This window comes from Pogona vitticeps, chromosome 1, assembly GCF_051106095.1.
Source record: "Pogona vitticeps strain Pit_001003342236 chromosome 1, PviZW2.1, whole genome shotgun sequence".
In the NCBI taxonomy this organism is placed as follows: domain Eukaryota; kingdom Metazoa; phylum Chordata; class Lepidosauria; order Squamata; family Agamidae; genus Pogona; species Pogona vitticeps.
This window is the reverse complement of record NC_135783.1, coordinates 286,015,407-286,029,874: the sequence shown is the minus strand read 5'-3', so window position 1 is coordinate 286,029,874 and position 14,468 is coordinate 286,015,407. Positions and strand designations below refer to the sequence as shown.

The window sequence follows — 14,468 nt, the reverse complement described above, 5'->3', positions numbered from 1 at the left end:
CAGACTATTGGAACTCCTGAAGGACCAACACGAAATAAATTATGAATGTTGAACAAGATGACCTTACATCCACAGCAGATAATGATAGGTCCTAGGTTTAACAGGGCCCTGTTTGACCCCTTGCTTGTAGTGCTGTTGGCTCTTCAACTTCTTGTGGTCGCTGGTTTGGTCAGAGCTCAGACTTGCCCTTCAGTCTGTTCCTGTAGCAATCAGTTTAGCAAAGTAATTTGTGTGAGAAAAAACCTGAGAGAGGTCCCTGACTCCATCTCCACCAATACACGCTTATTGAATCTCCATGAGAACCAGATCCAAATCATTAAGGTGAATAGCTTCAAGCACCTGAGGCACCTAGAAGTCTTACAGCTGAGCAGGAATCACATTAGAACAATTGAAATAGGGGCCTTCAATGGTCTGGCTAATCTCAATACTTTGGAACTTTTTGACAATCGTCTTAGCACCATCCCAAATGGGGCTTTTGTGTATTTGTCAAAACTGAAGGAGCTTTGGTTGCGAAACAACCCCATTGAGAGTATTCCTTCATATGCTTTTAATAGAATCCCTTCTCTGCGAAGGTTGGATTTGGGAGAATTAAAAAGGCTTTCATATATCTCGGAAGGTGCCTTTGAAGGTCTGTCTAATTTGAGGTATTTGAACCTTGCTATGTGCAACCTTCGGGAGATTCCTAACCTCACGCCACTTGTAAAACTGGATGAGCTAGATCTTTCTGGGAACCACTTAACTTCTATCAAGCCAGGGTCCTTTCAAGGATTAATGCACCTTCAAAAATTGTGGCTGATCCAGTCCCAGATTCAAGTGATTGAAAGGAATGCCTTTGATAACCTTCAGTCACTTGTAGAGATCAACCTGTCCCACAACAATCTAACACTACTGCCTCATGACCTCTTCACACCTCTCCGACTGGAAAGAATCCACCTGCATCACAACCCTTGGAACTGCAACTGTGATATCCTGTGGCTCAGCTGGTGGATCAAAGACAAAGCACCCTCCAACACTGCATGCTGTGCCCGTTGCAACACACCTCCCAGCTTGAAAGGAAGATATATTGGTGAGCTGGACCTGAATTATTTCACGTGCTACGCTCCTGTGATTGTGGAGCCACCAACAGACCTCAACGTCACAGAAGGCATGGCTGCGGAGCTGAAATGCCGAGCGTCTACATCCCTAACCTCTATATCATGGATTACTCCAAATGGGTCTGTTATAACACATGGGGCTTATAGGGTTCGGATTTCTGTGCTCAGTGATGGCACATTAAATTTTACAAGAGTGACCGCGCAAGACACGGGGTTGTATACATGCTTGGTGAGTAATTCTGTTGGGAATACCACAGCTTCTGCAACACTCAATGTAACCGCACAGGAGTGTATTACTTATTTTTCAACCATCACCGTAGAAACCGTGGAACCTTCTCAGGATGAGGCGCGGACCACAGAGCAGGTTTGGCCCACACCACCTATTGAATGGGACACCACAAATGCAACAACCTCTCTCACACCACAGAGCACAAGGTCAACGGAAAAAACATTCACCCTCCCTGTGACAGATTCAAGCAATGGGATTCCAGGAATAGATGAGGTTATGAAGACTACCAAAATCATAATTGGTTGTTTTGTGGCAATCACCCTTATGGCTGCAGTGATGTTGGTCATTTTCTACAAAATGAGAAAACAACATCATCGGCAAAACCACCATGCTCCAACACGAACTGTAGAGATCATTAATGTGGATGAAGAGCTCACAGGTGACACGCCTATAGAAAGTCATTTGCCCATGCCAGCAATAGAGCATGAGCACCTAAATCATTATAACTCTTATAAGTCTCCTTTCAACCACACAACAACAGTTAACACAATAAATTCAATACACAGTTCAGTGCATGAACCATTATTGATCCGAATGAACTCAAAAGACAATGTGCAAGAGACTCAGATCTAAAACATTTACAAATTTAAGGGGGAATTTAAACAAAAAGACAGTTTATTAAAAAAAATGACACAAATGACTGGGCTAAATCTACTGTTTCAAAAAAAGTGTCTTTACAAAAAAAGAAATTTATTTATTAAAAATTCTATTGTGAGCGAAAGCAGACAAAATTATGTGTATTCCTCAGAACCTCTTTTTGCTGCACTTATTTACCCTACTTCTTTCCCTTCCCCTTCTTCTTCCCCTTTCCCAACCCCATTTGCCATATTTTTCATAGAACAACTTGATTCTCTAAAGAACTGGTCTAGGAATTTTTGTAAGAATTCTGTTAACGCTTTGGGAATTTTTATGGTGAATTCTAGTGGTGAGATTCGGTCTATTTTGTCTTTTCTCATTTCATTTTCTTCTCATGCCCTTTTTGAAATAGTTCAACAGGGAAATGGATGTTAGTAGTAGATTCACAAGAACAATCAAGGAGCAACAACAAAAATAACAAAATATTTTCCTTTCAATTTTTTTCACTTAATGACCTGTTCTGTATTTCCTGAAGGGACCATTCTGTGGAAGAAGGGGGGGGAAAGTCCAAGAAATTAATTTTCATGTAGGCATCTATAAAACCCATGATCTTTTAAACAATTCTAGAACCAGGATTTGTAGTTCAAGCACTAAAATAAGATTATAAATAAAATATTGTTGTTTTTTTCTGTACTTGGAACACAACTCTTTTTTAGTTTGGCTTTTAAAATGTGAAAAGTGGGTCAAAATTTTACTCTTTTTTCCCTTCTTTCCTTACAAAAAGAAAAAAAGAAATATTTATTGTTGCAAAATTTTGAATTTTAACTGGAAATTAGCCACATATTTACCTTTTGCTTACAAAACAAATAAACATACGGTATCTGAATGTTGGTGACCAAAAGCAAAAATATTCAATAGACTAGATGTATTTCATGAAGTCTGTTCATGTTAAGAATAATGGCAGCAACCTGCTGAGGTAATGTGAAAAGCTGTGGATCACATGGGAGGCATCCATCCATGGTGTATGTATTTCTTATACTAGCATTGTTTTGGATGATGAGAAGGTAATGTGTCGCAGGGTGGTATACATTAACCAAGAAGTGCAGGATGATGCCATAGTGCAACAGTTCTTGTGACAATAGATTATGAACAGAAGTTAGGATCAAGCAGAACCAACTCTATTTTCTGGGGTAAACCATTCCTATTGCAAGCAGAATGTGGGGGATAAAAGCAACTTTTCAGGAATAACATCCAAGAACAAATAGAATCCCATATTCCATTTTTTCCAGAGTATATTCCAGGAAACTGTGCCAAACTATATCGTAGTATCATCCATATGGGGCATCCTGCGCTAGATTCCAAAGGGTATGCTACTGAGCTGCTGAAGAGAACCAAGCTGCAGCTTCAAGTTATAACAAAGCCATTTTTCTTTTTAATAAAATAAATTGTGCCCACCATATCTTTAAATACCAGATTACCCCCTTAAAAGGGGTAATCTGGTATTTAAAGATTGAGAAATTGTCATGCACTCAGAAATAATCAATGCTGAGAGAAATCTCTACCCCTCAAAAACATACATATTATTTAGTTAACCACTAACTTTATTAGTGTTGAAATGTGGCCTCTTTCTGAAAATAAAGTTAATTAACCATAAGTCAAAAGGTAAAATATCTGTAGCTTTCCTCTTTGTCAGTTCCTTGCAGAGTGAGACAAGGACATCAGCAAAAAAATTCAGGATTCAGGAGATTGGATATATTTATTAAAAAATTGCTCTAGCTGATTGTACATTAGTGTTTATGTAGAATTAACACCCTGTATGAGTGGCTTTCTTAAAAACTTCCAGAGGGCATTTAAAATAAGGTCAGTCTGATTACTGTGGTCACTTTAGGCAAGTGAGAAAACAAACAGTCATAAAATAGTCATACATTCCCAGAGAAGGAATACTCTCTTCTGAAACATTCTGCCTACAAATCTAATTGAGAATGCTATGCTTGTCTCGGGGCTCTTTGCACATTACAGGTAAAGCCAAATTTTCATTCTTCTGCACTCTGGAATGTTTGAGGAATGTTTGGAAAATTCTTTTCATCCAGGTTTGGAACAAAATTCCAGAGACTCTTAAAAGACTGTCTCAAATGTACTGCTGCCTCTCCCCCTACCCCCACATCATCTCTAAGGCTTCCACCTTTCTAATGCTTGGTAACCCATCTCAGCAGGCCACTCACTCCTAAACACGTTCTTCCTTGCTATTCTTGTTCTCATTTCCCTTACTTCCTCTGGTGTAAACCATCTGAATAACATGCAAGCAAAGGAAGAAAGATACATTGTGCCCTCTGTTCTCTACAGAGACAAAGTCACACAACTAACATGCTGTGTACTGCAATTGCAGTACCCCTTGGGAAAATTCAGCCTGCCGTGTATCACTGGACATGCTGATCTGCAAGTGTGCAGTTGTTAACATGGCCTGGGCCAAATTGCTGGCACAAGGCAAGAAAAGAATCCCTGTTACCCATGCATGTTGCCATTACTGGTTGACCAGGTAAGTCTTTGAAGGGAATGAAGGGAAGATTTTGAGGGAAGCAGGAATTTCTTCAGAGGATGCTTCCAGCAAGACTGGCCCAAGACATTTTACAGGTTGAGATGAAGAATGTTTTATTTGTTTTAACCTTGTGAGCCAGGGAGAAAAGCGGTTTATAAATTAGACTTAAATAAACAAGGGAACAGCTTCATCAGATTAGATTAATCTAGATAGGATTTAAACCTGGGACTTGCATTTGCAGGAGTGCTATTAACATCTTATTGGCATCTTACGAAGAGTTTCTCCAGCAACCAAGCACCATTTGAACCTGCCTATGTTTTTCTGTCAGGATCACCTTCCATCCATTGTGCATGATGTTTGTGGTAGTTTCCTTAGTTCTCAACAATTTGGAATTTCTTGTTACGTTTCATGAAAGAAAAGCCCTCACTTTGACTTACTGCCTGAGATTATCTCTCAACAATTATCACTATGGAAAAGCTTGTTGAGTACTATAGACAACAAAATTAGAGAAACACAAGTCTCACAGAGAAGAAATGTTTCACTTTGGTTGTTTTATTAGCCAAGCTGCCCCATTTAAAGAAAATGCATAATGAAATGCTCTGGGTGAAGTCTACTATTAAAAAATGTGGCTTGTGGATGCAGACAATGCCTTGTGAGAGGGGAATGTGGAGAGCGGGAGCGAGCTATTTGTTTTTATAGAATGAGAAACAAAGAACACAAAAACCAAAAATGTTAAGTACATCACTTGCAAAAATGCAGATACATTGTCAGACGAATCCTGAGCACATGATAATCACCAGCTGCTTGATAGCTCAGTGGGTTTAGGTGGCTAGGAGTTTGATTCCCCACTGGGCCTCCTTGACAGGGGCTGGACACAGTGATCCATAGGGCCCCTTCCAGCTGTGCAGTTCTAAGATGATGATAGCCATTTTGTTCCAAGCCATTTTAAAATCATTTTAGATCGAGCCACTTCAAAGTACTGTACTTTAAAAAGGAACTATACTGTCTAAAATATGGGAAACATGTTTTTTCTAATTTATCAGAGGAACACTGATCATGCTGGCACATTAAAAAAGGTAGAGGGGGTGGCTGGGAAAAGGCATCCAATACCTTGCAACACGGTCATATTAAATAATAATCATGTGCGATTAAGTCAATCCAACCCATGACAACTCTTATCTGGGAGAAGAGTGGTTTACCATTCCCTTCGGTGAATGTGCAAGGCCACACAGGCTTTGCAGGAGGCACCGTGGGAATCAAACTTCCAAGTTCTTGTTTCCAGCAGCAAATAAGACAAACAGCTAGGAGTATTAAGAGATGGGGGGGGTCAAGAGCTCCTGAATTTCCTCCCAATATCCCTCTGCGAAAGTGGAGTCTCTTTTGAAATCAAGCAGATGTGCATAGCAAATGGAAGAGGTGAGCTGCTTCAAGATGAAAACAACCCATCAAAAGATTCTAATTCTTAAAACATCCACAGAATGAACCAGCTGACATTGGTTTGTTCAATGATGCAATTTATGTAAAAAATCAGAAAACATCCTCTCAATGGAGGGTAGATCATTTTTGCAGTTTCTCATTACATCTCTATAAAGGCTTAAATCTAATCTAGCGTTGGCAAAAGAAAGCTTGTGTGCTGGTGGAGTTCTGTTGGCTTTCTCAGTTACACTGGTAGTAGTGCACTTTTCAAAGCATGTTACCATTTGTACAACCAGAAAATTGTGCTGGATTGAACCCTTTCCAATAGTATATAGCTAGGTTCTGTGAACACAACATTATTTGCACTAGTGAAACGACAGCACTAGATACTGCCCATAGGATTTGCCTGAGAAGAAATACAAAAGTAGGTGGGCAGATAAGCTGATTTTGTATCATGCTTCTTGTGAAGACAGAGTTAAGATAGGAACCATAAAGATTATAATTCAGCACTCAGGTTGGAAAAATATATTAGCTTTGTTAAATATAATAAATTTTGGGTCCCGTATAAGAACTGGAAGGTTAGATTACCCAACCACTTGGCAAGGAAGATTATTTGGCAAAGTAAATAGTAATTGAATGCCATCAAGTAAAGTCCAACTTTTGGCAAGCTTTTTCTGCCCTTTCTCAGAACACTAGAGAACAGTACTCTAGGTATAGAGTACCCAGAAGTGGTTTACCATTCTTCTGGGGATGCTTTAGTACTGTGCAGCTTACCCAAGGCTACACAGGCTGACTTTTTCCCTTGGGGCATAGTGAAGAACTTAGCTCCCAAACTCTGGTTCCACAGCTAGGTACCCAGCTCACTAAGTTATATGTATGGCAATTTCCTGTGGATCAAAGCCGGACCAAGATATGCTACTGTCTGAACTGAAGCAAGAAATTAGCTTGCTGCCAGTCAAATTCCATAGGATCCAAGCCTGATACAGAAAATATCACAAGCAACTGTCTAATAATAATAATCCTCTTTCATAAGGCCCCAAATCATCTGCAAGAGGCAGCTATCTAATTCAGTCAGATGGTGGAACTAGATGCCTATCCATAGGCATCCTGCATTGGATGCATAGATGGTTTACTGACCAGAAGTAATTCTATAGTTAATAAGTCAGCTGTGATGAACGAGCATGTTATAGTGGATAAAGTATCATACTGGAACTCAGGAGATCTGGGTTCTAATCACCATTCATCCGTGGATGTTCAATGGGAAAAAGCAATGTTAAACCACTCCATGCATCCCTTGTACCTTGAATACCCTTTAGGGATGTCATAAGTGAGAAATGACCTGCTGGCACATAAAAACAGTAGTGAGTCATGGTGGGATGGCTAAAATATGGTCTGCAAAATCAAGCACTTTAAAAAAAAAAGCAATTCACTACAGTTTTTCAAGAGAACCTAAAGCACTACTAAGTTTTTAGAATGAAAGCTTCTGAGCATAATATGAGAGCAGTGGCAAAAAATGAAGAATCAGTTCCATGTAATGATTTACTGTAGCTTCTGTGTTTTGTTTTTTGTTTTTAATTAATTTCATTTGGGCAAGAGGTGCTAACAAACTAAATGTTTTTTTATAGGCATTAGGTATTGCCTTGTGAAGTGAATAGCTGTTGTTAATAGGAACAGAGATGACTGCAAGTAGATTGTTGCCAGGACTTCTCAAGATAAGATTCACTTGGTTGATTTGGTTCCTTGGTGGGTATTTATGCATTTGTCTGGAGAACAGTGAAGAGGAATCAAAATGACATCTTAAAGCAGAGGGAAGGCCGGCTTGGAGGCAAAAAAAGGCAAGAGGAGGGGACACTCAAATTCTATCTATTTTTTGTTTCCATGCATCTTTTCTTGGGGATGCCCACCCATTTTCTGCTTTCCGAGCTGGTGGAGTAGATTTGAAAATGTAGTTTAGGCTTTTGTGAAGTCATGACCTTACTGCAACATGTTCTTCAAAGTTTGCAAAATGGATCTATCTTCTCCCCCACTTCCCATGCCTTCATAGTCTAGCACATTTTGTTGCCAGGACTGGAGCACTAGATGAAAATGCAACCCAAATCTACAACATAAAGGAAGTACTTGGAACATCATTCTCTTCTTCAACTGCATCATTTTATGGCTGTTTGATTACTGTTTTTAACAAAGCCGAATTCACATCTTTCTTTGTGGCAGTATAGCCTATGGCCTTCAATAGCTACCATTCTGTATTCTTCATTGTAATGGGAGTGTGACAATACATTCAATAGCTAGGAGAAAATATGGTCAATAATATCGAGGGAGGGGTTGCCCTTTTATAGTCCCCTGCATTCAGTAACTGTTGCTAGCATTATCCATTTACTTTTAGAAATAATTTGCCCATGTGTTGGTGCACAAGAGTATGGTGTTGTTGTTTTTTCCCCTATTTGATGGGGCTTTCTGAAAGTTTGATTGAATCTATGCTGCCCTCAGATAAGGATAAATGAATGTGTTACTCATGTTACCCATATCCTATGGTAAATAGCTGCAATGAGGTCCAACATAAAGAAGTGAGGAATATTTACAGATTTCCTTTCTTTTGGCAAAAATGGGTGTCCTGACACAGTCAAGATAATTTTTAAAAAAGAGGTACCTCAACGTTTTTGCTTCTGCTCAAGCACACCTTTTTTAGGGAGAGGGTGTCAGGAATAATATTGCCCCCTTACAAAAAACTGTGTTTCTATAAAAAGGCTTGTATTTCACCAAAACAAAAAACCCTCCATTTTGCATTTTGCACAAAAATACAGTTTTTTTCCTCCAAATATAAGTATTTTGGATATATATTTTTTTTTAAAAAATGCCAGATTGGATTTAATTTGACTTGAATGCAAAAAAGTGGAAAATGCAAAAAAAAAATAATAATAATTCACAAAACTCTCTCAGTGGAGGAAAAAAATCTGAACTTTTAAAATTTAAACCTGGGACAATGAAGTGAAACCTGCATCTTAGTCTGATTATCTAATGTAAGCAATCATTTGTATGTCAAATCTGAATTTGATATGATTTGAGGATGTTTGCTTTTTCATCAGTCTATATGGTTTTCCAAACTTCCTTGGCTGAAGGGAAATCATGGAAGTGTTTCCCAACTCTAGCAGTTTTCTCATCATGCTACTAGTTGTGCAGCCAGTGCTAAATCAGACAAACAAGGGGGAGTTTGCCAGAATAGGCAAAACACAACTATGATTGCTCTTCTGTACCATATTTCTTGAATAGGATACTCACCATAATATTTGATCATAGCAGATGGACCAAGATGAGAAGCCCGAAGAAGAATGCCCTGTAATACTGGAGAATAAAATCTTGAAAGCTTCAAGTAACACAGTCATAGGGCTTTGAAGTAAATCAAGATATTAAAGGATTGGGTTTACAAGTACTCTCCCCTATGCATTTCCATAGCTGAGCAGTGATTTCAACCCAAGTCTTCTGATTCCCAGTTCATCACTCCATCCACTACATCACATTGGGTACCTGCCTCTTAACAGGCAACTTAGAGAACATCAGGGGCTTGTGGTTTTTTTTTCCAGGGGGTGGCTATTTAGTATAGACAGCTATGAATCATACTATGCAACGGTAAACATAGTCTCCCCCAAAGTATGTTGTAGAAATCCTAGATGCAACATAAGCAGCATTAGTTGTTTTGTTATTAAATATGTACTGTGACATTCTTTTCTTCATCCCCATTCTAAAGCAGCAGAACATTTTAGTGTAAGCACTATTCAGTTGTGCTCTGAAGTGTGTGACCACATATGTTGAGGGAAGTACACTCGCCTTGCTCCCCATTTCCATCATTGCTTTGAACACAGGTTCTCAACTGTCTGAAGAAGAGGAGCTGCTGTACCTGGGTAGGATCTCCACATCAGTCAGAGCCTTGATTTGGGGCAGCTCTGGATGGGATGAAGATGTAAGCTGGATAGAGCAGCCTGCTCCTCTCTAGACACTACTGTTCTGCATATATGATTACAGAGCTAACAGAAGGGTCAAGGCAAGATAACACACGTCAGCATGGCTGAGAAATGTTGCCCACTCAAAAAGTGCAGCTACAGTTTGTCCATGATGCTTCCTCCCCGCCCAGCTACTGCTCATCCACAAAAGTGTATTAATCCTGAAGGATGAGTTATAAACTTTGAGGTATGTCTCCACTTGGGAAGATTTCTATTAGGCTAATTTTTAAAGTTCCACAAAAAGAGGTTTCAGGGCAGTGGCGGGGGGGGGGGGGAACAAACCAACAGTAAATCCACAACTGTGAAATATCTTTAATGGGACCAAACAAAATACTGTATCCTTAAAGTGTACAAACTTCTACTATCCCTTGTTTTTTTGTACCAACGAGCCTGATGAGAACTGGTATAATCCAACAGGTTGCAGCACCTCAGAGTTCAAGTTCCTGCTGTCCCCTTTAGGAGAGGAGCCGACCAAGATTACATGGGTATCTGACTGAAAGAGTTACCTGTATGTTCTTGGGCAAGCTCCACAGTCATAGAATGACACCCAAAAGAACAACTAGTCAGCTACTTATCAACTATTTATGTTGCAATGTTTTGAATTTCTGATTTAATTCCTCTAGCTGTGCACCAGAAGTGCTGGGATTTACAGAGCGGAATAGCTTCAAGCTCCCCAGTTTAGTCCACCCCATTTTCCTCATTAACTGGCACTGACAGTCTCTGTAACTCACTCTGAGACATTAGTAGGAGAAAATTTTTTAAAAAGCATTTTCTTTACTTACAGTTCTGAACAGATCGAACAGCAAACATGACAAACATGGCTGCTTTTAGCAAACAGGCCCTAACACTACAGACTCCAACAGACTCAATGGAAGGAGGAGCTCTTAAGCAGAGAGTCATGTCTCTCTTTGAATTCAGAGGCACGGAAGGAATGATTGGTTAGTCACCTCAGCCCAGAAAGGTCTTTCCCAGCCATACCCACTAGAGGCAACATGCAAGGTTCAAAAACTCCAACATCCCTTCTCAAACTCTCATGCAGACATCCTCTTGAATAATCAACTTGCTGTGGAAGTTAGGGAACTGGTCTCTCAGAAGTGGCTTGGTAGGATATCCACCATCATCTCTGTGGTGGGACAGCAGACCATCTCTGTGACACCTATCTCAACCAGATACCAACTGTATCTCACACCAGTTTGTTTGGTGTGTGCATTCATATTTTCACTTTTCAAAAGACTGATGCAGCTTTGGCTGTCTTCCACCACCTGGATCGGCATCTCTTCCTGGATTCTAAAGTCTTCTCCAGCCATAGCAGTTCTCTAAATGTTTCAGCATGAATTGAGACTCTGTGGAAGACAAAGCTACATCTTGTTTATTGCTAGCCCATGAAACAGGACCATCACAATACATGAACAGGAAACCAGTAATGGTTTTATAATCTGTACTGTCCTTTGCCCAGTCTGCATCAGTGTATCCTACAAGCTGGTAGTCTTAACTTAAAGTCCATGGTCCCTTTCAAATGATCCTTTTTATAGTTGTCCAACCACCTTGTGTTGACAAACTAACTTTTCTGCTTTGTATTCCTATAGTGGTAGCTATATCTGGTCTAGTAATAGTTGTGAGGTACAAAAGCTTACCTATATCTTTTTTGTAGGTACCAATATTTCGTAAAGCTTCACTTTCCTCCTTATTATTTTCAGAAAATCTCTTTGCATTTTGTAGACCTAATGTTTCCAGAACTTCAACTATCCTTTGTTTCTGATTTAGTAAATATGACCCATCTGCCTCCCTTTCCATTTTAATGCCCAATAATATTTTTCATTTCCTCACTCTTTGTTTAGATGGTGTACAATCTCTTTCTACTTCCTAATCCCTTTGAGTACCTATAAGTAACTTATCTACATATGCAAGGATAAAATGTCAGTTTCTTCTTCTGATACACAAGCACTGATCTGCATCACTTTGCTTGAAGCCTTACTACAGCAGTATCTTCTTCGGTTTCTCATTCCAGGCTCAAACAGCTTGCTTCAGTCCATACAGGCCTTTCTTTAGCTCACATACAAAATTGGGATATTTCTAGCTGATGAAGTCTGGTGGCTGCTCCATATACAGCTCCTCTGCAATTTCTTCCTGTAGAAAAGCAGTCTTGACATCTAAGTGTTTGACGTGTACCTTTCTGGAGGCTGCCACACTCAGGAGCATTCTTATTGTGCTGACTTTGACAACAGAGGCAAAGGTTTCATCAAACTCTTCTCCATATTGTGTAGGAACCCTTTTGCAACAAGTCTTGCTTTGTAGCACCCCACTTCTCCATTTGTTCCTTGTTTCAGTTTGAAACACAATATGCACTTTTTGGCACTCTTTCTTGCCTGGTGGTAACTTAGACAGTGTCCATGTCTTATTCTCATGTAGTGCTTCTATCTCTTCCTTTCCAGCATTTATCCATTTGATGGCTTCAGCTGATGGCATCTGCTCAATATCCTCCCAAGTCACTGGCTTCTTTCTCTGCATCAGTTCTTTGGTGGTCAGCCTTCTTTATGGTCCAGCTCTCACTTCCATACAACACTACTGGAAAAACCATAGCTTTGACTATGCGGACCTTTGTTGGCAAGGTGATGTCTCTGCTTTTTAAGATGCTGTCTAGGTTTGTCATCACTTTCTTCCCAAGAAGCAGGCGTCTTTTAATTTCAGGGCTGCTGTCACCATCTGCAGTGATCATGGAGACCAAGAAAGTAAAATCTGTCATCGCCTCCATATTTCCTCCTTCGACGTGCCAGGAGGTGATGGGACCAGTCGCCATGATCTTAGGGGTTTTTTTTTTATGTTGAAGGGATTGGCATAGCTTAATATGGTCCAACATACTGGTCTTCTATTCCTCCTTTGTTAGTTCTATTTCATTCATCAAAATGAACAACATGTCTGACACTGATTTCACCTGGTTTATATACTTTGCTGCCAGAAGCATAGCTAAGCAGAATTCAGAGGCAGGGAAGGAACTGGATAGATTGAAAGTCACCTCAGCCCAGAAAGGTCCCTCTCAGCCACATCACTCTGGCTCTCCAAAATTCATGTTACTTAGAGAACAGAGCGGTAGACACAGGACTGGCTGAGAGTTCTATCTGGTGGAATTATAGTCATGGGATCCACCAGTTGAAGCCTATTGTAAAAGAAGTACAGTTTGTATATAAAAATTTGAAGCTAGGAAAAAAATTTTGAGTAACAGAAGTGAAAAGCAAGAAGTGGACATCTGAAAGAAAGAAAGAAAGAAAGAGAAAGAGAGAGAAAGAAAGAAAGAAAGAAAGAAAGAAAGAAAGAAAGAAAGAAAGAAAGAAAGAAAGAAAGAAAGAAAGAAAGAAAGAAAGAAAGAAAGAAAGAAAGAAAGAAAGAAAGAAAGAGAAAGAAAGAAAGAAAGGGTTTCAGGAAAATGAGCTTCAGGAAGGGAAGTAAATGAGATTTTAGGATAGCTTTACAATGGATTATTAACAATGAAGTATTACAATGTTGGGTTTGTGACTCTTGTAGTCTGTAGGCACTACAAAAGAATATTTATTTATATTGCACTCATTCCATCTCACCTGGAACCTGGAATAGAACACAAAAAGATAAAATATAATTGCTTTGCAAATAAAACTTAATCCTATTGTAGAGATAGATAGAAAGAAATAGAAGAAATGAGACCCCTTTCTCATATTCCCTCTCCTTCTCAATTATAATTTTATCCTTCCACTCTCCCCCCTTTTGACTTACTGATTTCCAGGTCAATCTCACTAACAGTCCTAGTGAGTCAAAATTCAGTTTCCTGGGAGAGAGAAGGAGCCTCTGTGTGGTATCTAGTGCAGAGAACAGAGGGCCACCACTTTGTTTCAAAGAAGAGCACTACCCACTTCTTTATTATTTGTTGGTTGCAAACCTTAAACTTTGCACTAAACAGTTGATCAAATAAGGCAGGCCACCATGTTTGCATCCATTCATTTAAGTTCTGTACTTTACCCATGCACTAAGGTACCAGTGTCAATGTTCAGTTAGGGTTACTTGCAGGAAAAGTTTTCAGTGGATTACAGTTGCCGAACGCTACAAACCAATAACAGATTACTTCAGAAATAAAGTTTACAGTTTCTCTTGTGTCTATGCGGACTTATTTATTAGTCACATCAATTTTTTTTCAAATATTTTCACTTTTACAAACAGAAATATTTAAGCAAAACATTTCAGCTTCCATCTTCTCCCATTATTCTGGTAAAGGTAAAATATTCACATTTTTCAATATATCTGCAAATATTTTATTTATTTTCCTGTACACATATTTTTCAGTAACATACATATTTCTGAATTTATTTTGTGTCCCAGGAGTGGGGGAGACTGTGGTTAGGAGACACTTAAACTGCACACACATACCTGGGAAAAAACTGCATTCCCAGCCACATAGGAAACTTTATTTCTGAGAAGCTATGTAGAGGACTAAACATTTAGACTTCATAGAAACTGCGCCCTTTATAGAAACTGCATTGAGCTGTGCAACATTTTAGTACTTTATTTATTATGCACTATAGTTTTGTTCAAGGACT

The 14,468-nt window shown here is 39.3% G+C and overlaps 1 protein-coding gene across 6 annotated transcripts in view; it reads left to right on the top strand.

Annotated features, from left to right (window-relative positions):
• Positions 1-2,652, top strand: part of LRRC4C (leucine rich repeat containing 4C) — a 949,507-nt gene extending 946,855 nt beyond the window's left edge. For all 6 annotated transcript variants that reach the window (XM_072985958.2, XM_078389277.1, XM_072985960.2 and 3 more), the window contains one exon: positions 4-2,652. In XM_072985958.2, coding sequence (XP_072842059.1) covers positions 46-1,956 — 1,911 coding nt within the window. In that variant the 5' untranslated portion in view covers positions 4-45 and the 3' untranslated portion in view covers positions 1,957-2,652. The remainder of the gene's footprint in view (positions 1-3) is intronic.
• The last annotated feature ends 11,816 nt before the right edge of the window (positions 2,653-14,468 follow it).